We start from the raw sequence: 27,232 nt of genomic DNA on the forward strand, positions 1-27,232 counted from the left end.
TTAATTGTGGAAACTTCGATGTACCTGAAGAACAAGCGCACAAAAAGTGTGAAAAAAGCACACACGTTCGACAAAAAGCACATAAAAAAGAAAGAGAGAGAGAAAGAGAAAAAAAGCGCACGAAGAAATTCTCGGAAGAGGAGCGGGCTCACCTGTTGCTGAAGGTGGGGCAGTACGGGACCTTGCTGATGGGCACCCATGACACCGCCGCTGGGTGGCAAGTGACTGGGCCCATGCTGATTGGACGTGGTTACAGTCGTGTAGCTGTGGTGATTCGCTTGTTGATAGGCTAGATGCGGTGGATTGTTTTGATGTTGTAGTTGATGTTGTTGGTTGTTCATTAGTGATGGTGGTGGTTGTTGTTGTAGTTGTCTAGAGTCTAAGTGACAGACAGGGACAGACACAGGCACAATGCAGGCATCTAGCAACAGAGAAGAGAACAGAACCGTGTTGTCATTTATGGCGCATTTATCTTTTACTTTTTTTCCTTTTTTTCTATTTTCTTTTTTTCTTTTCTTTCGAGTCGATCGAGCATGTCAGAGTATATACTACCGAGATTTCGAAGAGTCGCGAGCAGCGAAATAGTTCAGATGAGATCAATAATTATTTGAATGAGATCGCGTAAAAAGTTCTGGAATTACTTGACGAGATCTTATAAATCATGCAAGTTTCAGCGAGCACGACGTCGCCATTCGTTCCCCGGTATTCTTAGATAAAACTCGCGACCGTCTAGCGTTGGTTTGTATTGTCCGATCAATGAATAAACGAAAAATCAACGTAATCGTAAATGGCCAACATGACAACACGACACGAACGACAATCATGTGACACGACGACCACCGATCAGTTCAGGCACACAGAAACAGATCATGTCGGTATAAAGTAAACTGTTATATATCACAGCGACATGATCGTGTGTATATAATCAGTCAGATAAATATATAGTGTAAATATATAATATATACGTATGTATATAATATAGACAGAAAGAATAGGACAGATACGTAGAGTAATAGTAACAGAGGCAGATAGTGCCCTGAGAAAAAAAAATATATATATATATAAATATACGTATACACGTATAAATCATATATACGTATATAAACATATATATACATATATATATATATATATATATATATATATATATAAAATATATACTTATATAATAGAAGACACTGAAAGCAGCTTGGTGTTTTATTGCATATATAATCTATCGTCGTGTGTATGACAGCACGTGTTTTCACGGACGTTTACCAAATTCTTTTTATATACATGTGGCGCGAAGAATTCTATCGGTGTAATACTTGTAACGTTGACGATCGTGGTAACAATTAAATAACAGGACATTGTTAAATGCCTACGAGAGCGTGATATCGATGTACATTGCTGGAAGAATCGGTATTGACCGGTGATGCATGTGAAGCGACACAACGAGTCCTCTCGCGTCGAGAGGTACGTGTAGGGCGTGTCGGTTTGCTCCAAAAAAATTTCAATCTAATTATACGCCGCATGCTCATTCGGCTCGAATTGCATATCGATACGAATTCGCCAAATTGCGCAATGCTAATAATATATCAGTGTGGCCCTTCTGCCTGTCGTCTGGCACACATCTGGTTTCGTGTCTTGTGTTGCTTAACGCTTGCATTTTCGTTTTTGCACACCGACACGATCGCCATCGATTTCGCATTTTATAAGGAACAATATACGTACGCATTTTCGATCCGATCGTTCAATCATCCAAGACAATAAAATGATGCGTCGCGTCGGTGTGAAAACGTCAACAACCCCTCGAGCCAGTTCCAACATCCGCGAAGAGATTGAATTTTATATACATATAGCAATTTCTAACTTAGCGGAAATAAACTATTTTTAGCTTTTAACAATTTGGCAGTTTGCGCTTCTTGCATTGCGCTGCGGATGCTGCGTTTTTACATCAAAACATTCACGATGATTGGGTACGTCAAAACAATATCAATATATACACATGGAGAAAAAGAATTTTACTGATGCAGCGGAACCATTGTTGCTACTATACATGATGCAAAAAATACTTTTATTATCAAAAATTATTAATTTGATAATTAATCAACATTACAGCGAAGTCTATTCTTTTGGTAAAATGAAAAATCTCATTAAGTTTATTTATGAGCACATGAATGTGCTGCGAAGCAAGATACAAGTAAATGCAACAAATAAAATTAGTATCTTTAAAATAAATTTTTTTACTGTTTATATAATAACCAGATTTGCTATAATAATAAAATATGTTGGAACAACAAACTTTCTTCTCCATGCAGAACATACAGTTAATTCCGATGTCGTCTTGGCTTGAGGAGCTATTCATGCCCTGATAATTGGTACTATAAGGAGGGTTTGATGAATATGAATGGTATCTGATTGCGTGTTTACCTTTGCCACGTCGGTGACCGGCCGGGGGTGGTTCGCGAGGAGGTGGCGGTGGCCCCCTCGCGCCCGGTCCTTGGCTCTGGCCGCCGGGTCGCCTGCTACCCTGCGGCGGTTGCCCCTGATTCTGTCCGGGTGCCTCAGTGAGGAAATTACTCGGTACTAAACCGCGAACACCGTTCAACTCGCCCATGTAAAATCCATCATCATCCATATCGCCGTAGACATATATCTCATTCCCGGTTTGGAACGTTAATTCGACTTGCTGCAAAATTAAGGCAATTAATAATAAAAACATACAAATTATTATACAAGTTATGTAAACACATGGCAATTAATTATGTATAGTGGATTCTCTTAAGATTCCGATTGAATATCTAAATAAAACAAAAAGCTTACAGCATCAACGTTAGGAGATAATTCATGAGGATCATAATCATAGAGGGCTATCATCTTTTTCACAGGCATGCTTGCATAAATGTCTCCCCATCTCTCACTCTGTGCAGGTCCCCGCCTACCAGGCTGCCCTTGACCTGGTGGATCTTTAAGTTCTTCCACCATATTATAAGGAACATATCCTCGTCTACCGCGACACTCGCCCCAGTAAAAACCATCAGCATCTTTTTCGCCGTATACCTATAGGATAAAAACGTATATGATTTTTCTATCATGTCATTTGTATAATTTATAAATATAAATGTGAATTAAGTGTGAAATTAAATGTACTTCAAATTCATCTAAAGTTTTATAAAAAATGTAATATGTATCTTTTTACGGAGAACGTTTTTAATTTAAATTTAATTAAAATAATTTCAATAATCATAAATATTAAATAAGAACGAGATAGGATAGTAAATCGAGATATTAAATAAGAACCTTGATAGTATCGCCTTCGGAAAATGGTAATTCCTCCTCGCACGCATCTGGATTTGGTGACATAGTCGTAGGATCATAGTCAAATAGTGCCACGAACCACCGTTGTCTTTTATTCATTTGTTGAGCTACATTCGATGGATGACTTGCTCCACCTTGAGCTTGTGGTAATCGTCCGCCACGACAAATTAGTCCCCTTCCTCTTTGAGATCCTGAACAATATTTAAAAAAGTGAACATAATAATATACGACATGGATTCATTTTGTACACTTAAAGTTGATAGACGATTAGACAGCATGATTATTTTACACCAAACACTGCAGCGAGAGAAGAGAGTCCGAAAGAAGAGAAGAGTGCCACATATATCATTCAGGGTTTATCTTCAGAGTTGTAACATAAACAATTTTTCGAAATAATTAATTAGAAGAAAAACGAAAGTATTATTAAATTGGAAAGTGATGGAAAGAATGCAAAGAATTCCATCACAGCAACACAGTGACCATTATATCTACCCGTTTGGTCATAATAAGGATCTTGTGGTCTACTGCTGGGACCACCCATGCTAGGAGACCTATGTGCTCCAGGCGGGCCCTGTGGATCCATTTGTGCGCCATACCGATGATGCGGACCGTGATGCTGTGGTGGCATTCCCCGCGATCTTCGCGTGGGATCGTCCTCCTCGCTATAATTTGCTTCGCTTGCAGAATCTTTTGTAATTTCCGGAATTCCTACACGAGATAATTAAAAATCGCGATTAAATAAAAATATAAATCACGCAGAGGAGCTTAGGTTGTACAAAGTCATTCATATTAAACTCAGATTCCCTTGCTTCTTTATTTTTCAAAATATTTACCCATCTGAGGAATGCTCTGTCCGGGATAAATCTCTTTGTCGGAAAGATTCTCGTCCGTCTCGATGATAACTTGACCGTGGGCGTCTACCCTGTTGCTCACGTGCCGTCGCATGTGCGAGGGTACCGGTGCGTTTGGGTATCGCTGAGCTACGCCGCTGCCTATGCGATGGCGATTGGGATCATCCTGCTGGGAACCCATGGTGGACTGTTGCGGTTGCCTCTGATCCACCATATGCGGAAGTCCACCATGGGGTGGCGGCATGTGAGTGCCAGGACCACCCCGAAGCACGCTGCAGGGTATTGCTGTTGCGCAACTATCGCCCGATTGACTTTCCCTGCTTTTAGTCCTGACGGTGATGTGCTTTGGATTGAGACCCATGAGCTTGTGTATGTCGACGAGCGCGTGATCTCCGGTGGGGCTGTCAACGTCGGTGACCTTCTTACCATCGGCGTACACCGCGTAACCGGTGACGGCCGAACCGTTTAGGGCAACAGGCTGCCAGGTCACTAGCAAAGTGCCGTCCTGCGGTCCAGCCTCCACCTAAAAATTGGATAACAGCACGTATCATGAATGCGACGAAAACTTTTAAGAATCATTGACAGAAATTCTAGAAACTCTAGTCTCTAGTATCCGATTCTGGTCATTACGAATATTTGTTTCATTTCTGGAAAACACCGGAATTTAATATTGCTCTCCGAATTTTTATTGTAACTATAAAACATTTTAAAAGTATAAGATTTAAAATACGAGACGATTATATTTGTATTAACCTGGATATCGACCGGAGGATCTGGTAATCCTTTGGGCAATGTTTTAAAATGGACGTGACAGGCTAAGTTGTTTGCTGCCTGAGCATTTTGATCCTCAAAATGCGTTGCCCGCAGATTCTTCGCCTTGACGGTCACCCTGTATATCGTTGACGGGGCCAAGCCGGTGATGGTGTGTCTGTAGACGCCCGGCTTCACGGTTCTCACTTCCACGTTGTTCACGCATACAACGTGCTGATGATTACTGTTACTGGGTAGCCAGGATATCACAGCACTAGTCGCTGTGACATTTGATGCTTTGACGGCAGTTGGGCCCAACGCAATGTCCTTACCGATCACCATCGTGCAAGCGGCATCGCGCGACGTTCTTCTCGAATGCGTGACCGAGCGCACACTTATCCTGTGCGGCTACATTAGCGGAAGAATAATTTTAAAATAATTAAATTGAGTTACATGAAAAAATGATATTTTTATACAAATCAATCCCTTATTCTCTTACTTTAACTTTGCGTGCTAATCTAAAAAATTTAATACAATTAATTTTTTATAAAGAACTGTTTTATATCACATATAGATAATTTTCTTTTCTACAATATTATAATAACTATGTAAATCAAATTAATTAATAATTATAACTTTAATTAAAATACTGTCTCTCCCTCATATTGTATTTATAAATTCTGTTTGAGGAGTCTAATAGATAAAGGATTTTATTACGAACCCGCGTAGAATCGACTCCTTCCACCAAGGCTCTGGTCCTCTCTGTGGCCTTCACCGTGACTTTCAGCACGCCGTCCACGTAGACGTGATAGGACTCGAGTTGATGCATATTGTCTGGCGCAGTCCATCCGATCAGTACGCTCTTATTGAGCTGCCGCTCAAGCGTAAGGTGCTGCGGCGCCGGAACTAGGTCCGAAAACATGTAGACTTCTTCAGGAGGAAAAGACAAAGACAAAGCCTAGCTGTAGCTAAGGATCTCTCACTATCGTCTATCTCTCTAAGCCAGCCTAAATCCAGCCAACACTTAACACAGTGCAATGGTTTTTGGTTTTCTGTGTTTCCCATTTTATTTTGTGATTATTCACTCCGTGAAAATCGATACAGGATTCAGGCGTGGACGTTTATTGTGTGACGTTACGTGTATATATATTTTGTTCGGAATGATCAACGTGCAATAAATAGGGTAAGGAAAGAAACTGTAAGAACACGCCGAGGATAATTTGACATTATTTCTTGGATAATCAACATTGAATTGAATATATATTATTGCAGATACGTCAAGTAGGATTAATAAATTGTCGAAGTAAAGTTTTATCTAGAAACAATTTTTTTTAATTACGGGTCGTCATTTTTTAATTATGAATCGTGTTATTTTGGAAACGTGTACAGTCAAAAAAACGTTTCAAACACATCGCTAAAAGCGATTTCTTCAAAGATGATTCAACACCAAATATACCTACATATTACTGGATTACTGGATTGCGAATATAAATTTGATAACATCATATAAATCAGCATTAAGGACATGCGCCATGCAACTTTGCAGAATGTCACAACAACAAATTGATAGAATATTAACCTGGTGGTTCCTGCTCATCCTCCTCCGCGATATTGTCGAGTTCCGCATACGCGGATAGTTCTGCTTGACGATTCCGATTTCCTTCTTCTAACGCGGCTAATTCTAAATCAATATCTTGCAGATAACACTAAAATAAATCAAATTAGAATTATTATTATTCTCCATTAATGTTCTCTAAATAAAGTTTTTACAATACTTATTATTTTCAAATATATATATATATATATATATATAAATAATAATAACACACACATATATATATATATATATATATATATATATATGTGTGTGTTATTATTTTCATATATCAATAACAGGTAATCTTGTTTATCATGGAGAAAAATGCAAATAAAATGCAAATATAAATATATCCGACTCATTATGTACCTCGCTAGTTTTCAGATTGCTCACTTGAGGGATATTTGTCGAGACGGAATCGTCTACGTCCCTGAGGCCAAGAACAGCTTGATGAAATTCCAGTAGATCGTCTCCGATCAACTTCTGTACGAAATTGGCAGGCACCAGACCGCGTCTACCGTCAAGCGTCTCTGCGTCTAGGAAGCCATCATCGTCGGGCTGACCCCAGACCAGGAGATAATCGCCTCCCTGGACCGGTAATTCCGCTTCCGGATTTGCATTCGGCGAGTGCTGGAACGGCTCGTAGCTAAAGCGAGCTATGTAAACATAACATCTGCCCTTGCCGGGTACATCCAACATGTCTACTTGACCTTCGGGTACAATGTCCTCAGTGTTGGTTAGTCGGTCCAGGGGATTCGTCAGTATACTCGTAGGAATCTTCGGCATTTGTCTAGGACCCAGAAAATGGTAGCCGGTCGCGGTACCGGACGCGGTCGGCGAACTGGCGCGCAAGCTCTGCTGGATCTGTTGGATAATCGCCTGCTGCTGAAGCTGATTTGCCTGTGACTGGGCGGAAAGTTGCTGCATCGCTTGTAGAGGATCGCCTATTGCTTGTAACAGGCCTCCTGAACTAGTACCTGCACAGGTACGCGTTATTAGCAGAATGGCCAATTAACGCTAAAATTTATCATCTATACAAATATTTTATTGAAGAATAAACAAATTCAATTTAATAATGTTACGATTTATTTTCTAAAATAAAAAAAATTAAAATTAAATCGTTGTTTAGTCTGTTAAAAATTACACAAGAGAGAGACTAAATATTTCAATAACGTGCATTAATGCGATTCTGACCTGAGCTTACGCCCGACGTCCCGAAAGCGTTGGTCCCGACAGTAGTGGAGTATGTCGATCCACTGGTAGCGAAAGTGCTCTGACCGGTGGAAAAAGGAAGAACGGACTGAGGTACGCTCGTGAGTCCCCCAAGGGTGGAATGAAAGGATGTGGTAGAATACAGCGGTAGCGAAGACAACGTTGTCTGCGTAATATTCGTCTGCGGCACGGTATAGTTATGATGCGGCAGCTGGGTGTTGTAGCTGGTCGCACCCGTGCTGTACGTTCCATTTGTATGCGAGGCCATGGACAAACTAGGATATGTCGTTGCCTACGCGAAACAAATTAATTGTTGTGAAATTTATAGTCGTCTCAATCTTTTTTTATTTTTAATATCAAATATTATAATAAAATTATAAAATTAGATGACTCTCGTTACCAAAAAAACATTAATTTATATTTGAAACATTAATTTATAACTATTAGAATCTATTCTAGACAGGTATATCATAAATTGAATACTAAAAATAATGCTATTCGTTCTATCTATAGGCCTTCAGTACTTCGTTTACTTATAAGAAACTAATCGTAATTGAATAATTGACGACACACCTGTTGACTCCCATTCAACTGATAATTCTGGGCGGTCTGGGCAGGCTGTGTATAGTGAGGTATTACGCTCTGGCTAGCCGATGTCAGGTACGTGGTCGAGGCCGGATGCTGTTGCTGCTGAAGCGGTTGCTGATACGTTTGCGTATGCGGATAGCTCTCCTGATACTGATTGCTTGTGAAGTGTGAGGTGTGCGTTGGCTGCTGTTTTTGTTGGGATGGTAGAACGCTTTGAGAATGAGAACTCGACATCTCATGCTGCGATTGCTGATACTGTTGAATTTTCTGTTGGAAAGCGGGCTGCGACTGACTGCTGGAAAGTGACGGTGCCGGCGGTATCGGTTCGCTGTAGTGATATGGTGGTCCATTCGGCGTCAGTGGAGGACAACCAGGCATCATCGGCGTTAATGGCATTGGTGAACCTGCATACTGTTTGAACAAGTTTTATCAATAATCAGCAAATATCAGAAAGAAAGCATAGATCAGAGAATTACTTAAAGAATTATTTTTGTTGGTTCATTTTCAATAAGAATAAATTGAGGGAATTTTATATCGAATTTCTTCCAATTTTTCGTTATAAAAATTAGGTAGAAAGATTATGTAATATTATGTAAGCTTTTTGTATCGTACAATATGATGTAAGCAGATTACGCACATGGCTCATCTGAGTAGGCATCCCGAGGTTGAGGGCGTGCGGATGAGGTGGATGCTGATGCTGACCGAGGTTAGGAAGATTTTCCGAGCTGGACCTAAGGATTCCCTGCGTGGCTGAGGGTTGTTGCGTGGTTATCGCGCCCCGCGTGTGGTCCAATTCGTGCAATATTCTGACGGAGCTGAATTTATTTTTATTAATACAAAATCCGTGTTTGATTCAGACTTATAAGTCAGACATAATTAAAACAATTAACTTTTACAAACAATTAATGTTTACATAAATTAATATATTAACATAATTAGTAACATTTAAATTTTGATAGAGTGTGCTTTCACGATTGCCGATTTTTCTCGATCAAAAGGACCCATTTTATTAATTGGCATACCCTTTATCTTGCTCAATCTTGGCCATGAGTCTATCAATCTCAGATCCGGCCGGCGGCCAAGTGGATGTAGGAGCGTTCGTGGACGTAACATGTCCCACGACCGGCCCCCTACTGCGCGCACGTCTCAGACTAGTTAGCTCCAGCGAAAGTTCCTCGTGCTTCACCATCTGCAACTCGGTCTTCTTTTCGAGCTCTCGGATCTTCGATTGTAATGCCTCAACCGATTCCGGGCCCTGATAGCGTCCTGCTATCTTTTCCCGCAGCTGATTTTGTGCGTCCGCATGCTGCCTCTCCAGCTCCGCTCGCTGGGCTTCCGTCTCCCGCATTTGCTGAAAAAAATTGATCATTAGCATCATAAATAAATTTATCAATATGTGACAATATAGATGGACTATACTCTTCGGAATGTGATATATGTTACGCGATAGTATGTCGTTACATAGACACGACAGTGATTTGTTAAGGTTGTACCGATGTCTCGATTAATAATAGCTATTTACAGATGATTTATCGTTCCAAATCACGCAGTGATATAAGAAATAAATATTTATATATTTTTATGAATGCTTGATTCAAAGAAATAGAATTTAGAATTATAATACATATTATTTTATAATACATACTGAAATAGAAGTGATACTATATTATAATAGAAAAACCATAAATGTATTTAAATGTAATAATACTTTAGAGTTTAATGTACGTGGGAATTTTATAATAGACTTTAATATAATTTCATAGATTATATTAGTGTTTTCTTTAGAGTGGAAATAACAGATAAAAAAAGAAATTGATTTGATTTTTGTGGTTATAAGGCTTGGCTTTTAATGACTCGGAGCGACGTGTAGTTGGATACGCGACAAGAATATCACATTTGTAATGAAGGGGAGCTTTTGTGCTCCGATGCTCGAAGGTGTGCTGATTTCGCTATATAAAATCTAACTGTAGAGATCCTTTGTCAAAAAATGATATATAAAAAAGACAATACTAATGGGGGATCACGCTTTCTTCGACATTTCCTCTTTAATAGCTTTTTATAATTAGCTAACAATTATGGCATGACACCGATTGCTTTATAATCTGTAAAATTGCTTACCATTTCGCGAAATTAATTGCTCAATTATTTCGATTACGGTAACTTGAACTTCTGCCGGGTCAGTATTAATTTTCCGCACAGATTTCCGAGATCTGCTTTGAGGCATGATCGCGTAGAGGAGACATAAATTTCAGTCGTTAACAAAGTTTAAGCGGTTTATATTTTACGCGCGGCGAAGCTGCAAATTAAAGTTCCCTCGAGAACGAGCAATCATTACCGGAACGCATTAATAAAAACTTTTGTTTTTCATATTACGTATGCTTTATTAAGTGCCGGCGAGCGCCACGCCGAGAGTAAAAGAGAGCTTTTCATGAGCTGCGGTTCATTGTCGATGGTTTACATGTAACTTTCACGCGCACGTGTGTATGTGTGCGTATTGATTACATGCATATTACCTTTCCACTAACCTAATCTATTTAATTTCAAGGACTTTCAATTCACGACAAAGCGCACGCACACGTTTTACAAATTCATTAATATCGCCACGTGGATGATCTTTAATTTTTAGCAGCTACAAAATAATATTCCGCTGCCTTACTGAAAATATCTTTCCCGTAGATTTGAAATAACTCAGTTTTTCTCACATAAAAAGTAATAGCAGAAATCTTACCTAAAAAAATTAAAAAAATATATATAAAAATTGTATTTAAAATATTTTCCATTATCTTAAAGATTGCATTTAATAAAAATTTAAGTTATTATTAATAATGTATAATATATTTTTAAAAAAGTATAAAAAATTAATTAAATCCTAATAATAAACTAAAAAGAAATAATGTACCAACAGCATTATTTTAAAAAATAATTTTGTTAATTCATACACATACACATGCACGCATACGCACACGCGCATACACACACACACACACACACACACACACGCACACACGCACGCACGCACGCACGCACGCACGCACGCACGCACGCACGCATGCACACGCACAAATGACATTATTAATGAAACAAATATGTCATGCTCATGATTTAATAAAACTTTATTTGTTTTTTATTAATACTGTTGTTAAATGAACGTTATCTAAAATAATGCTGTTGATTCAACATCACAGTTTTTTCAGTGCAGATAATAGATTCTTAAAATAAAATTAAAAAAAATGGGAAAGCAATGTCTGCAAAATTGTTTTATATATTCAAATGATGCTCACATCCAGGATGGATTCGAGAACTGCGTCCTGCATGATGGTGGTTCTCGTGGAGGTGGTAGCCCCGACAGCGGATCCGGTACCGTGCAGCTGCGGAGCCTGAGGTGCCGTGGAAGCGCCACCTCCAACACCACAGCACTGCAACATCCCTGAAGTCTGAGACCCTCGCCAGTCTTTATCGCGGCCGGTCCCTATCGATCTAGCGTGTGTGTCTAGGAGCTATCTTAATTAATTGGGCGGCCTTTGCGCGGCCCGCCGAGCCGCGCCGCGCACCGCACGACGATCCCACACACGCCTAACAGTGCGACTCTATTGCAGTACAAAGTATAGAATTCTTATTTCTCCCGTCACGTGCGTACCCCGCCTCGGGAATGAACCGGAACTTGTTCTCGTAGCTCTCTTGGGAAACGGGGGAACCTCGCGTTTAAGGGGAACCAGCGTTCCTTTGCATCGGATCAGCTGATTCGTAGTTAGATATGGGATCATCCTAGGAGAAAATGAACGTATGCAAAATATTTTTAATGAGTGGCACTCCCTCGCCACAATTTTATATTTTCAGATTTAGGAAATAAGATTAATACTTAATGAGCGAAATTATTGACGTGTTAATTACGAAATGTGAGAAATGTATGTCGTAGTCAAATATAGCGCGAAGTAGATTGCATCGATTTTGGCCCTTTATTTGATAAAATTACTTTCAAGTAGCCTGATTTTCTTATCTATTTTATTTACGACCTTTAAACTATATATCTTTTTGATGCTATAAGTTCTCTACAGTAATTTCATTTAATTTTAAAGGTAAACAAAAAAGTTATTAATTCAAAAACTATTTAAGACTTTAGAATAATAAGAAAAACTTTCTTCAGCTTGATCCTTTTTGTGTCAAATAAAGAACGGCTTTGCGATTCAACTATCGCGCATTAAAGGGCTGTTTTGATCTGTTCGCTAAAACTGTAGGAGTTTCTTGTTAAATGAGAAAGTCAATCGGCGCGATTATTGGCAACAGGTATTGGTGCGAGGAATTCGATCGAGTTTATAATCCGCCGGTAGAAATCCTCGCTTCGATTTGCGACTTTATGGTCGACGATCGCTCGTTGTCGGCATCCACAATGAACCCAACCGACCGCGAATATGTACTTTAACATCGACAGGCACAGCCAGGGAGTATTAACTACAGCGCGCGAGCAGAGAGCAGAGTGCTCGCGCGATATTTCGTGTTAACGCGTTGCGTGCGGCCAAGTGCTCGATTGTGGTTTTTACTCGAAAAAAATTGCTGCGATTGAGACTACATACAACAGACTGCACACACAACACACATAAACATATATACATCTACATCCAAGCCGCACTTGTCACAGAATCTTAACGTGTACGTTACAACGAGTGCCTTATTCCAAGCGAGCTTCAGTTAGCGATTTACGCGCATCGCAGAGTTTCACGCCCTCGTCCCGTTATCTCTGCGTCTACGCACCGAGATAAAAGTGTATGCGGCTAACTTTCCCCGCTTTCTTTCTTGCCATCTATCTTCAATCACCAAAGATCAAGTGGTTTTTTTTTTACTGCGATATTTTCAGTTGTCATCAGCCATCGACGCTTGATGTATAAATCCGGAAGCGAAAAGTACAAATTGATCCTGCAAAAGAATAGAGTAAGAACTTTATACGTACATTTTTCGTTAAAGAGTAGTTGGAGAAATGTATATTACGATCGGAGAAATGAAGAAATATGTCAGCACAAAGGTATACTGAATCGATATAAAAGAAGTTAGTGAGAAAAGTTAAATTAGCTGTGCTACAAGTCAACAAACATTTTTTATCAATAGAATGAAATGCGATAATTGACGTAAGAGCGTGTGTAATGCGTTGTAAAAATCACTCGCGTACACTGTAATATAATTGACAATGAAGTGCAAAAGAGAAAACGTCTCGCTAGATGCAGTCTCTCATTTTCCTTTTCTTTCATCGCCTTCCTATTAACGCTATTTAATGGCAACTCTCTCATGTACGCTTCCATCCTCTGATACTATTTAATTGCTGTGCATGCTCCCGCTCTTTGTTTCTCTTTCTCCCGACACTAACGAACACAGTGAAAGCGACGATCAGGAAATTATCCGCTTTTCTGATGTATAAGTTCATGAACACGTTGACGAACAATCAGCGTTGCTGTTACAATGTACATAGAGGAACAAAATGTGATAAAACAAACTATATGATACGACTCGAAGAATCGATATAGTATCTTGAAATAACCGAGTAATAAAAACAGAACTTTTTTGCGCGTGCAGAACTAAACAAAAAAATATAAAACTCAAAAAAAAAGGATCAGAACAAGTGCGTACGTATTATGCAAATGTTTGTCATTACGATTGATTGTATAATGTTGCGAGAAGAAATATCAGATTTTTTCCGATAAAAAAAACTCGCTTCTGACCCCTCTATCCACGCAATGCGAGTTAATACCAGACTCCTATATTAGTGCCGAATTATCGATTTTATTCTGCCACACGCGGTTCACCTCTCGCGGCTTAGGTAAATACATCTTATCGCTGTTACTTTGTGGCTACTTTGTTCTTCACAGTGTGGAACTTTTTTCGCGTTAACCCTTTGATTGTCGACATTGTAGCAAACATTGAACATAAATCGATTGAGACTGATTGAACAATTGATAGCATGCTAACATTAAGTCTAGATAACGGAATTATACAAACAATACATCATTAATAAAAAAAACATGATTTTAAAAAAATGATTTTTTTAGGTATTGAAGAAAGATTTTACAGTAGAACTTATAAAAGGAATAATTTGTTATTACTTATCTTTGTTATAATATCTAATATTTGAATGAACATTCATTCTTTACGTTTGTAAAGTAATTAATTTTCAAAAATGTAAAAAGTTCTTATACAATTCTTTTGCAGGATAAATCATTAATTATATGGCAATCTCGAATTATTCATTTCGAATTAAAACGAGAATTTTTTTCGCGACGAGTCTCTTTTTTAATACTTTTTTACTTAGTTCAATCATGAAAAGTATGTCGTTATGAAAAATCAATATCATAAAATTTCGTAGTTCTGATAACGCGGAAATTGAACGAAACTGTAGAAATAGATAGAGACAATTTTGTTGCAACAAAATGTGTTGCAACTGAAGATGTGAATGAAAAGAAACTTGCACAGCATGAAAGATGACGAGTGAACGAAGAAGGGCAGAGTAAGATAGATGAAGGAAGATGGAGACAGCAATAAGGAGACGGTAAGAAATCCTACCGTGTGCTGGCTGACAATTCGATTTTAGATGCGGACAAGAAGTGCTACCAAGTACTATGTGAACAGACGAGTGATATCGAGGAATACTTCGATGGCGGACGAGATAACGATAGATATACGGAGATAAATGGAAAAGAGTTGAAACTTGAACGTGGAAGAGTTTGAAGAAGTTTCATTTAATCGCCCTTCAAAAGGGGGAAGGAGAAATGGAGAAAGCGAGAAAAGGAGAGGTTCCGATAAAACACTGCACTTCCGGTCATTGAAAGCCAATCCTCGACGATGACTCGGAAGGCTGTCCACTTCCGAAACACTTTGACTCTTTGACGTTCGACGTGCGGCTCGGCTCAAAGCCTCGTGCAATGAAATTGGCCAATCAAGACAATGCAACGCCTACGTCAAGAGAAGCAGCGGTAACGATGGAGTTGGAGAAAAAGGCGCGCGATTAGATTAAGGAAGAAGGAATATCAAACACGAAATGACTTTTTTGGCAGGGGCACGACATGAGTGGCCACGGCACTGCTTATTGATCTCACTAAAGGGCGAAAGGTACGTAGTGTACATGTGCACCCGGTGCGCACCGGACACCACTGCACGGCGGGTACGTAGTGCAAGCACTATCGCGAGCAACGATGGTGACGGCAGCGACGGTGGTGGTGGTGGCGGTGGCGGCGACGGCGGTGGTGGCAGCGACACCACCGACACTCCACGATTATTGTCCGCCATACTGATCCGTCGTCCCGGTGCCGCCTGCCGCTGCTACCGTCGTCGTCGCTGCCATCCTTATCCCCATCACTAACACTCTTCCACAACGAACTGTCACTGTGAGTCTCGACACGTTGAGCTTGTGGATTGACCAGAATCAGATTAGATAAATGATAGATTCACTCCCGGAAATGTCTCGCGCGAGTTATACATTTGGAAGTGCCGTCTGCAATATTCCGCATTCGTGACACTCGCTCATTGCCTCCTCGAGGATGTCAGACAGTCAGACCGATATTAGTTAATCGGATTTTCTTTCACTCCCGTTCGCACTTTTCAGACATTCCTCTCTGTCGCTCGTTCTCTCGCTCTCACCCTTTCTCTCTCGCGTTCACCCTCGCCACCTGACTCACACCAGCTTCGACTCTACCTCCTCGTCGACGCGACACTTACGATGACCGAATCGAAGGGATTGTGGCAGGCCAGGGCTGCTGCTGCTGATGAGCGAACTCTCCTCGGTATCTGCCAAGCTTTTTCACTCGGCTATCATCCCGTACAACCCCCAAGATCTGCTCGGCCGTGGAAAGCAGGCAGGGCTGCTGGAGTCGGGGGTAGGGGGTGATGGTGGTGGTCGCTCGCCGATGTCGGAGGAAGAGAATAACGGGTGGGGGTACAACGGCCCGTGTGGGGTGGAGTACCCCCGTATGGAGTACAAGGAATGGCAAACGAACGGGGGTGGTCGAGGAGAGGGCAGACGCGCGCGCCAGGATGCGAGAAGCGTCGAAGGGGCGGTTGGAAAGGCGACGGGGTATTGGGAGGGTGAGGGCAGAGGCTCCCGTCACCGCTAGATATGGGTCACTCAGCGATCGATGCCGATATAGAGTCGCTGTATCGTCGGAGTCCGATCTTCCCTTACATCACTTCTCGCTCGCTCTCGTCGATCTGGGGGAATGGAAAGTGGTCCCCCTTTCACCCTCGCTGCCGGGACGCACGTCGCGTCAGCTCGATCGCCGGCGCGCTCACGACATTATCATCGGCGACGAGGGGCGACCGCGATGATTCGTGCGCTACGTTAAAAGGGTTCGATCGACCGTGCCAAATATGGCGGCACCGCCACCCTACTGGCCGATACCCTGGAAGTCTAGTGACTTGACGAAATGGTTCGCGTCGCGGCTACATGGGGGTGTAGCTTTCACAAAAGACCAATCAATACGCAAGAGGTGATCCTACGATATCTCTACTCTCTCTTCCTCTCATTGTCACTCTTTCTCTTCTTTTCTCTGTTTTTCTACTTCTCTCACTTCCTCTTTCCGAAACTCTCCCTCTCCTTCGCCTTCCTCTCCACCGCCTACATCTATTTCATTTATTTTATTCTGTTCTTCGATTCTCTTCTATTCGTTTCATTCTAATTGTGTTCATTCTAATCCCATTGTGCTTTCTCCTCTTGCGCAATTTTTCTCTCTTGGACGAATGGCCAATGTAGAATTGTACGGAGAATAAAGAGGGGGATCCGTCGAGATTCGGAGAAATACCTAGTCTAATTTTAACACGTCGCACGCACGCATGCCTATCCAAATTTCCCCGTGCGGAAGAGACGACAGTACCCCTCGTCATCTAAAACGATCTTGTCGTATCAGGAACGTATTAAGTTTCGCCTCTGTAGAAATTCCAAACTCCATATGAGTCCATTAGATGATTACATTGATGTACCGATTGCATCAATCAACGAAAATTCTGGCGTTTAATTTTAATAATCTACAACAGATACAATAGACATTTTAATAAATGTATTAAAAAAGATTTTAATCAATTCGTAAAAAAGTATTGCTTTTAATTCAATAATATAGCATGCAGTTGAGTATGGATAATAAAGTATTGTTAGGAGTTTTGGCACATTGCCATGCAGACTAATTAGAATGCAATTCCCTCCAGTTACGTTGCTGCATCGTTAAAAGAATTATATGTTTAGGAAATAATAGTCTACATTCAACAATTATGCTTTCAACCGCAGATATCATGATTAGATAAATTTATTGTGTGAACTATGCGAGAGAAAAGAGTTTCACTGTGTATACACGATACAGCAAAGAAACCGGATGCGTTGCAACGCTGGTCACCACTGCGATTCAGGACTCGGTGCGACGCTGCGCAGGCGTCCGTTGACGTCATCGGGTCTAAGGCACGGGGTGTTATACGCTTATCAATGAACGTACGACGCCTACGGTGAGTACCTGTTCTCCAGCGAGCGCACCACCGGTGAACACATCCCTCCGCCGATCCTCCCTTACTCACCGCCCTTGCGACCGCGTGCCCTACGTGCCCATTCTCGTCGGTAGCCTTCGCGCTATCTGATCGCCGTTCATTGGCCAGGTGTACAAGAGCGATGGTTGAAAACCAATACTGTGATATCCCGCAACCTATTTTCTCACCAACGCATAATACAAAATCTGGTCGAGAGAATTGTGGATAACGAATAGAAACCTTAGATTTCTTTTAACTTTTCAATAAGAATTTATTGTCATAAATTAAAATCTTGTCTTGAAATTAAAATGCTTATCAGGAAATATCATTTCTCAAGATAGACTTTTGAATTTCTATTTCAAAGTTATATAATAATATTAATAATCAATATTGAGATTTACATACCGAATTGAACGTTAGTTTTACATTTATGTCTTACAAAATTATGCGACTTCCACAAAACTCTCTTATATCTAATAGTCGCCGTTCGATATCTTTTCTATTGAGTTTCTATTGAATTTGAAGCTCAAATCGATCGTCGGACTTCGCTTAATCAAACGAACTGTCAATGTCGCTTCGTCATCAATTCGAACGTTTACTAATTAATATTAACATTTAGAAATACACACATATGAGCTATATTATATTTTTAATGGAAATAAACAAAAGATACTATTTCTATATTTGAGAAGCAGACTTTCAAAATGCGTTTTGTCCAAAATTTCATTTTTTTAATTAGAGATGATGTAGTGTTCAGTATCGAATGATTTATATTATAAACTACTCTGAGAATCAGAGTTTAAAAAGCATTTTTTCATAGTTAATTTATATGCTGAAAAAAACATTTATATGTTGAAAAAACATAGTAAGACATTTTAAAGTGCATTATGTTTTTTAATTAGAAACAAATAAAATGCATTTGTTTAATATTTTTAACAATTGTTAAGCAATTTTGTTTAATATTTCACATCCTACTGATTGATATATTGTTATTTTCTGTAAAGTGCATAGTTTTCTTGTGTACGTAATTTTTTCTTTCTCGTTTCCTGAAAATTATAAATTTTGGACAAAACACATTTTGAAAGTCTGTTCCTCATTTTTAATTTTCATAAAACTTAAAGTAAATATTTTCTCAAAGTGATTCTGGTGATTTGTAAAAATAAATAAAAATTCCAATAATTACTATGGTTACATGAATATTAAAAAATTACTTATAGTTTACGCCAATCTACAGGTAAAAAAAAATCCGCTTTGTGTTGGCCGTGTGTTCATTAAAAGAAAAACTTTTTTTTATTCAATTGGATTGAAAAACTGCATTTCCTATTCAGAATTTAATAGTATTCACAATGCACAGAAATGGCTGATATTATTTTTTAGATTCAACTGGATTGAAAAATTGCATTTCCCTATTCAGAATTTTTAATTAAACAGTATTTACAATGCATAGAAATGGCCGATATTATTTTTAAATTTAATTGGATTGAAAAACTGCATTTCCTATTTAAAATTTTTAATTAAGCAGTATTCACGATACACACACAAAATAATATAAACAATAATATTTTTTAGATTGAAAAGCATACACGTAGAAAGATACTCCATTTCTATAAATGAATAAAAATGCATTCAAGATTGAAAAGAATTCATTTTAACATTCCATATTTCTGAATCTACATTTCTGAAAATCTGAATCTATTTTAATCCATTTTCGTTTACTGGGTATGCAAGTGATTCCTGAATCACTGCCTATACAAACAAAAAAATGATTTGCAAAGTATTCATTTACCGAAAATAAAACTAATTCAATCTAAGGTCGGTATTCGCAGTTGATTCTTATATATTTAATACTGTAGTGTCTTAAGTATAGTCTCTTAAGATGTCATAAATCAATCAGAGAGAGTCGTATTAACACTTTAAGACATTATTAAGATAGTCTTAAAATAAAAACCGATTGTGAATATCGGTCTTAAAGATCTTTTAGACGTAAGTTTCTCTTCTGTTATTTTTAAACATAAATATTACATAAATAAATAAAATCGTGAATCTTTTTTTGTCAAATGAACATCTCTAAGGGTCGGTTGTTCTATCTTTAGATAAACTATGTGATAATTTACTTATTGGATAAAGAAAAGAGTAAAAAAGTAAGAACATAAGAAAGTAAGAGAATAAGACAGTAAGCTGAAGTTTACAGAAAGATGGAATAATCCAGCCTAATTTAATTAAAGAATGACGTTACTATTATTTTGTATATCGTACTCTAAGATCTTTGTAATAGCCACTTTTGATGACGATTGCTTTTTTTATATGTTATTTACATTTACTTCTTCATTACGTCGCAATTAATTTCAATACAACATATATACATAAGCGGGGATATTTTTTTATCATGCGTGGATCACTGCAATAATCGTCAATGCGTCAGTGCGAAGTACACTGTAGTCGTTGTATAGTGTGTTCAATCACCGAACGTATACTCCGAACGTGAAAGTATTTTTGTCGAGTGCAATTCACTGTTCAATTATAACACGTTACATATATTATCTTAAAAAAAAAACAAAGATTTTTACGTATACAAATACGTTAAGTATATTTTTAAATTTAGAATAGTGTACGTTAGAATAAAAGATAACTATAGAAAAATACATTTATTAAGTGTTATCAAAAGTGTTAAAATCACTTTGTTAATAAATAAAAAAAAATAGATTCTGTACGGCGATATCCTGCGTAATCAATTGTGGAGAAGAAATTGATTTTAAGAATAATCAACGATATTTCTTGAATCTTTTCAGGTATTAAAAAAGTCAAATTGTAATATGTGATGTAGAATTGAATGTATGTAAAATTAAAATCATGAAAGTATATTAAAGTCATTTTATCCGTTTTCAACAGATAAAAATACCTTGTATTTATGTTCTTTTAAAGTTTTATTCATCAAATTTCTATTATAGTTGTATAATCCGTTCTAGTTCAAAAATGTCATTATTATACATGTAAGAAAAGGGAAACTGTGAACATGTGTGCAGATAAAATGATAATATTTCTAATATTTTTATTCTTTAGAGTAAAGGTCGGGTAGTGATAACCTCCTCACTTCTTATACCGGTTATAATCATATAAGTACGTCAGTTAGTACAACGCTATTAATACGTAATCGTAGATTATATATATGTTTATAAATAGTACGCACTGGTGCACATTAAAACCGTTGTACACAAGTCAATGTAAAAATATGTGTTTAATAAAAACATAAAAGCGGATTAAACCCATGAAATTCTTAATACATTTTATTGTGCTATTAAATAAAATCTGTATTCTATAATTTTCAATATTTGCATTTTATTTTTACACAAATTAAATCAGTGTACAATGGCTTTAATATGCACTGGTACGTAGTCAACCGAGTTCATTATAAAATAAATATTATTATATAAGATCTATTCTTTATCAGTGAATTTTCTGAACTAATGTTTGTTTCACTTCAATTTATTGCACCGCGTGCAGTTCAGAGAATTGTTTGATAAAAAATAGATTTATGTTTTCAATGTTTTGATAACAATGTTTACAGTTTAATTTCTCACTTTCCTACAAAATTATACAAATAATAATCTTAGATCTGTATTCAGAACGCGCTTTTATCGATAAATATGTATTTTTATATCTAAAATTCTATAATATACGTAATGTTAACTACATGCTAAATACCCGCTACATCATAAAAACGCATTCTGAATACGGGCCTTAATTTCTTAATATGAAATTTTCTGAATATTTTAATGTTAAATTCAATACTCTAAACAATGTCATGCTTTTTAAATATAAGATTGAGTGCCAAAAATAATCTTAGTTCTGATCCAAACATCGCGATTGCGCAATAGTAATTATTATGACGTCACTCAAGCGAAATTACATATCAGCTATTTGTAAGCGATGATTCTTACATTTGCGATGAAAATTCTATTACGCGGGAAATCAATGATCCATATTTCAGCTATTTGACTTTACGCTTTGGATTTTCTTTGTTTCATTATCTCGCGTATCTACGTTAATAAAAAGGCTATTAATTTTAATAGATAGTTTTTTTACTCGCACAATATATAATGAGATTATTATATACAATTATTATACAATGATTATTACAATTATTATATTATATACAATTATATTATAATACGATTTCTTATAGGATGAGATTCGGCCACACAATCGAAGACTCGCGGAAAAAATATCCAGAAATCACGGACGAGATTTTGGACAATCTGCAAAAATGGGCGAATGACCGAGGTCTTCCCAATATTCCCAAAGAACAATTGGCGTTATTTACGCACAGTTGTTACTTCGACATAGAGGCCACGAGACGATGCATGAACGTTTACTACAGTATACGAGCAACGACCCCGGAATTGTTTAACAATAGAGATTCCAGCCTCGAGTATTTGCAACATTCTTTGAGAACCTTGTACGCACTTATTAGCAGATTTTAAATAATCTTTATTTACTTAAACAATAAATAAACATGAAAGAAAAGGTTTATTTTGTAAATAAAAGGGAAGTTTTATCTTTCGCGTTGCGTACAATTCTCGCATGGCAGATACCAGAAATTACGGAAATTATTCGAAAAAAACTTTTTTAATATTTATTTACGCGAATTGAGCTCTTCAATTTATCTTATCTTATGTTAATGAAAATATTAGGTATTGTCTATATCTTTACTTCAATGCAATACTTCATTGTTACAAATGTTACATGGTGGAGAGCGATTTTTGTCTGCCTTTTTTTCTTTTCTTTCGATTCGTCTCATCCTGATTATGCCTTCCAATAGTTATTTTGACTTTGCATAGATATCTTTGTTGTTATAATTTCCACATCGCTCAATTATCCACGCAATTCACTTAGTACTAATAAGCGTCTTGATAATCGAGAAAAATCTTTTACTTTGTCTTGATTCCAAAAAAATTATTTGATCAGATTCAGTGTTCGCAACAATTAAACTTGTGCGACATTTGTGCAATAAATAACAACAACGGACTTTTCTATTCGTTCGATGTTCGTTCGTAGGTGTACATACTCGGCTTAATATATAATATGCTTAAAATATGCTCAAAAAGTTTAACTTTTATCTGTGTTGTAGGGAATTCGCGATACTTCCTAAGCTTGATCAAAATGGTAACTGGATAATCGTTCAACGATTGGCGGACCCACGGCCATCCCAGTACATATTCAATGACAGCCTCAAGCTGCTGTTCATGTCCTATGACGCGAACCTTTATACGAATGGTTGTTCGGAGGGATATATACTTCTTGTGGACATGGCTAATACGCGATTTGGTCATTTGACCAGATTGTCGATAAACAGCCTTCGTAAAGCCTTGGAGTATGTTCAAGAAGGCATACCGTTGAGACTTAAAGGGATCTATGTGGTGAATGCGATCTGGTTCATGGACAAGATCATTGCGATTATGAGACCATTCATGAAGCAAGAGCTATTCGAAATGGTAAATTGATTTACGATTCGCGATCAGTACGAGTGTGACTAAGATTGATTAAAGCAACATTTTGCATTATAAACGTATTTTTTACAGTAGTAGCACATTTATAGGTTTTTGGGATTAAAACTGTAGATCGCGCCAGGGGTATATACTTAATAAAAATCAAAGAAATTAGATAATTTAATTTAACTCTTTCGTATCTGATGGCACATAAATGTGCTAACCTAACCTTCAAAAATTCATATTTTTCACATAAATAAAGATAATAACTTTTTCTTAGGTTCATTTTAAAGATAAAGGATAAAATTCATTTAAAAAAACAACACTCTTATGAGTTTTCCTCCTTTTATCTGCCTATTTCATCAAATTATAAAATAGGATAAAAATAAAAAATGCATATATCTTCTACAAAAATAAAATAGCGAGTTCTTTTTGGGATCATTTTCTAGATCAATATTTATAAGAAAAATCGCTATTTAATTTCAAAATAACGAAATCAATGGATCAAAATGAAAAAATTTTCTTGGATTTTAATGAATTTTATATTCCAAGGGTTTTTAAAATCGTTAATTATGATTTTATTTACATTTCAGGATCTTACTCATATAAAAAAATTTTACTTTTGATCCGTATTCTTCTTCTTCTTCTTCAAGTGCCATACGCTCACAGTGTGTAGACGCCTCTCTCTCATATACTTGTACGGACACACTCCTAGATAGCAAAATGTCTGCAGTCTTCTAGCAGATTATTAGTAAATTCGAGCAGAAAATGACGGCAGTCTGCCATCAACTGTGTCCGCGTTAGGCTCTGTTAACATCGCCTGTCGACATAATGTGAAGGCAAATTGTTAGCAGAAACTGAGCAGATCCTGCTGATAATATCTGACGTTAGACTGTCAGCAAAAACGATGCAAATCCTGCTCTGACGACCTGACAGCAAATTGTCGACAGATTGTCCCGGAATCTGATTTTCTATCAACAATCTTCTGTCAAATCGTGTCAGAGCAAGATCTGCGTCGTTTCTACTGACAGTCTAGTGCTAAGTGATGTTGACAGGATCTACTGATTTCTGTAGACAATGTACCATCAGATTATACCACAAATCTGCTTTGTTTCTTTCTCCATTTTGTATTTACTTCTGCTTGCAGATTCCGTTACGTTTTTTCTAGCAGTTTGTTAACAGTATTATGTACATCTAATTCTATAACAATTCTGTTGTTATTTTGTTGACACAGTAGGTAGCAGACATTTAAAAAAAATCTGCTTTCTACAGACATGGCTTTCTGGGCTGATACACAAGGGAGACCTATAGTTTAAACGCTGATTCTGAACGGCAATTTTTGGTAGGAAGGTTTCTTGAGCAAGTATACTACTCGGATTTGCCTTTCAAGAGAAGATACGAGCGTACGAAAATTTTTCGGTTGTCGGCCGAACTCGAGATCTCTAGTATAGTAGATCAGCGCTATCTGCTACACCACGCTCGCGCTCATCCGTTGTATTGGATCCGACATTTTTAATTTTAAAATTTTGATTACAGATTCATAATTAGGAATAAATAGGAACCCTGAATATCTCTAGTAGTAAAATATGAATTAGATGTTAATTATTATGGAAAAAAATCAGGCTCGAAAAAAAGTTAAACAATTGCATCTGTGGTGCTATTTTTTAATCTTTGAAATAATAGATTATAGGAACATCGTCGTTAATAATATATATACTTTGGAATGTGAAATTATCCTTTTTAACAAAATTAATAATAATGATTAATAATATAATATTTATAACAACATGATATTTATTATTGATAAGATGACTATTAATAATATTTCATTCAATAATATTTCATGAATCTAATCAAAGACATATAAAAAAAGCATATATGATGGAAAAAAAAAGGGAAGGAGAATAATTATTAGGTTCTATTCTTTTTGTGATTGGCAATTTTTAAATTAACAATTTTTAAATACTTAAATTAACTTAGATTAAAAATTATATTTTAAATATAAAAAATTCATAACTTAGCCTTGGTTAAACTAGAACCGGATTTGTACAAATCAAAAACAGATTCATATAATATGCAGTTACGTATACATGAATATGTATTTCTGTGCATAATTGACGTTAAAAAGATACATTGACATTTCTGATTTCATGCATTCGGCGCGTGGTTTACAAATTGACTTTAACTTTCACTCCCGCAGATTCGAATTTATTCGGATGATATCTCCGACTTGTATTCTCATATACCGCCCGAATATCTGCCAAAGGACTATGGTGGAGAATTGGACTGTATTGCAAACCTTCATAGTAAGTATATACAATGGCAACGGTAAATAGCATCAAGATATCTACAATATGTTGAAGACTATATATAAAAGAATTTGTTTTATTATTAGAACAACTTTGTTGAAAATTATTAACATCACACATTAATATTGATTATTTTTATTTGCAGAAGCACACTGTATGAAATTAGATCAATTGCGTAATTATTTCCGGGAGGAGGAAATTCTGTTCCGCAATTATTCGCCTAATAACGTCAGGATAGCAAGTAAACAAATTATGCCAGATGCTACCGAAAATTTAAAAGATTAGGTATCATCACAATAGCTTACGTGTAAAAAAATAATATTAGTTGATGTGTAATATACACATGTAACAAATAGTATAAAGTCACTCACTTTATTTATGTACAGTTAAATAAAGATACAATTGCGTAATAATTACTGCTTTCTAATTCTCTCTAAAATAATTGCGTCCTTGACTTCAAAGCAGATGCTTCTCATTCTCCATATTCCTTTCTACATTCTTGCATGAAATTAAATATACATTAGAAAATGAAAAATTTTTTCAAGGTCTTATTCGAGAAACTTAAAATAAGTATAAGAGCTTTTAGAATTATAAAAAATTTAGAAAACATCGTTCCAAAACTGCATATTAATTTTCAATAACAAGTTCAATAACAAGTTTAATTCTATGTTGAATTTTAAGTTAAAATACGTGGAGCAATGCACTTTGTGAGAAAATTAAAATTAAGATATATATAAGATTTTTTGTTCTGAAAATGACTTTGACAAACCATTTCATTTTTTAATCAAATAATGCAAGTAACTGAAAAATTTATAAAGACAATTGCAATTTTATTTTAATTAATCTGATTTTTCTTCTAAAATAGTTTTAAATATATTGATTGATACATTTGAAATTAAATTTCAAATACAATATTTGAAAAACCTCAAAATTTATTTACCCATCAAAGTTACTGGAAGAATTTATTTCGATAAATGTTCCGTTAAACTGAAATAAAATAAATCACAAATTTAAATTGTATGGCTTAATTCTCGATATTAGAATAAAATTGATGAATATTTCTGAAAATATGAAACTACCGTTTAATTGAAAAAAATTTTCTTTGCAAATATGTAACAGAGAGATATTTATTTATTTATTATAACAGTTATTATAATATAAAATTATATTGTCTGAAAAATTTCTTATCGTCGGTAACTACGAACAATGCCGAAAATTATCTATGATCGGTGAAGTTGACAGGAATATTATCGATTATACATAAACTATCAGCTATAGTAATTATGATAATTTATAATTATCGACTGAGAAGAAATCCAATAAAATAATTTAAATTTTCAAAAATCGACAACATTATGTAATTAGATAAATATAAAGAAGACAATTGAAATTTTCACAGTTATTAATAATTCTAAAATTTTTCAAAATTTTAAATCGAAAATTCTGATTGCAAACATAAATAAATTAATAAAATATCAAAGACACAACGTGATTAGGAGATACAAACTCAAATTTTGAATTTCGCAATTTTGTTGTTCTAATTACAATTTTTTTCGTTATTTCCGCTAGCAACTGTTATATCAACCTAAAGTACTGACGCCATCTATGGAGACTATTTCTTTTCAAAAAGGAAAAATCAGAAAGCTAAATAAG

The 27,232-nt window shown here is 36.6% G+C and overlaps 2 protein-coding genes across 2 annotated transcripts; one reads left to right on the top strand and one right to left on the bottom strand.

Annotated features, from left to right (window-relative positions):
* Positions 1 to 11,723, bottom strand: LOC105618153 (RIMS-binding protein 2-like). The gene is made up of 16 exons (XM_012199694.1): positions 11,580 to 11,723; positions 9,326 to 9,649; positions 8,936 to 9,124; positions 8,284 to 8,709; positions 7,693 to 8,002; positions 6,892 to 7,475; positions 6,481 to 6,607; positions 5,623 to 5,831; positions 4,905 to 5,309; positions 4,134 to 4,674; positions 3,793 to 4,008; positions 3,283 to 3,491; positions 2,806 to 3,042; positions 2,413 to 2,671; positions 153 to 421; positions 1 to 24 (listed from the first exon to the last, which is right to left on the bottom strand). Exons 1-16 carry the CDS (start codon positions 11,721 to 11,723, stop codon positions 1 to 3), a joined length of 4,473 nt encoding a protein of 1,490 aa, XP_012055084.1.
* Positions 11,724 to 16,644: 4,921 nt separating this feature from the next.
* On the top strand, positions 16,645 to 25,992 carry LOC105618058 (clavesin-2-like). Its single transcript, XM_012199597.1, has 5 exons — positions 16,645 to 16,763; positions 21,968 to 22,240; positions 22,913 to 23,276; positions 25,471 to 25,576; positions 25,725 to 25,992. Exons 1-5 carry the CDS (start codon positions 16,645 to 16,647, stop codon positions 25,862 to 25,864), a joined length of 1,002 nt encoding a protein of 333 aa, XP_012054987.1. The 3' UTR covers positions 25,865 to 25,992.
* Positions 25,993 to 27,232: the final 1,240 nt, after the last annotated feature.

The sequence above is a fragment of the Atta cephalotes genome (assembly GCF_000143395.1).
Source record: "Atta cephalotes unplaced genomic scaffold scaffold00015, whole genome shotgun sequence".
Taxonomy (NCBI): Eukaryota; Metazoa; Arthropoda; class Insecta; order Hymenoptera; family Formicidae; genus Atta; species Atta cephalotes.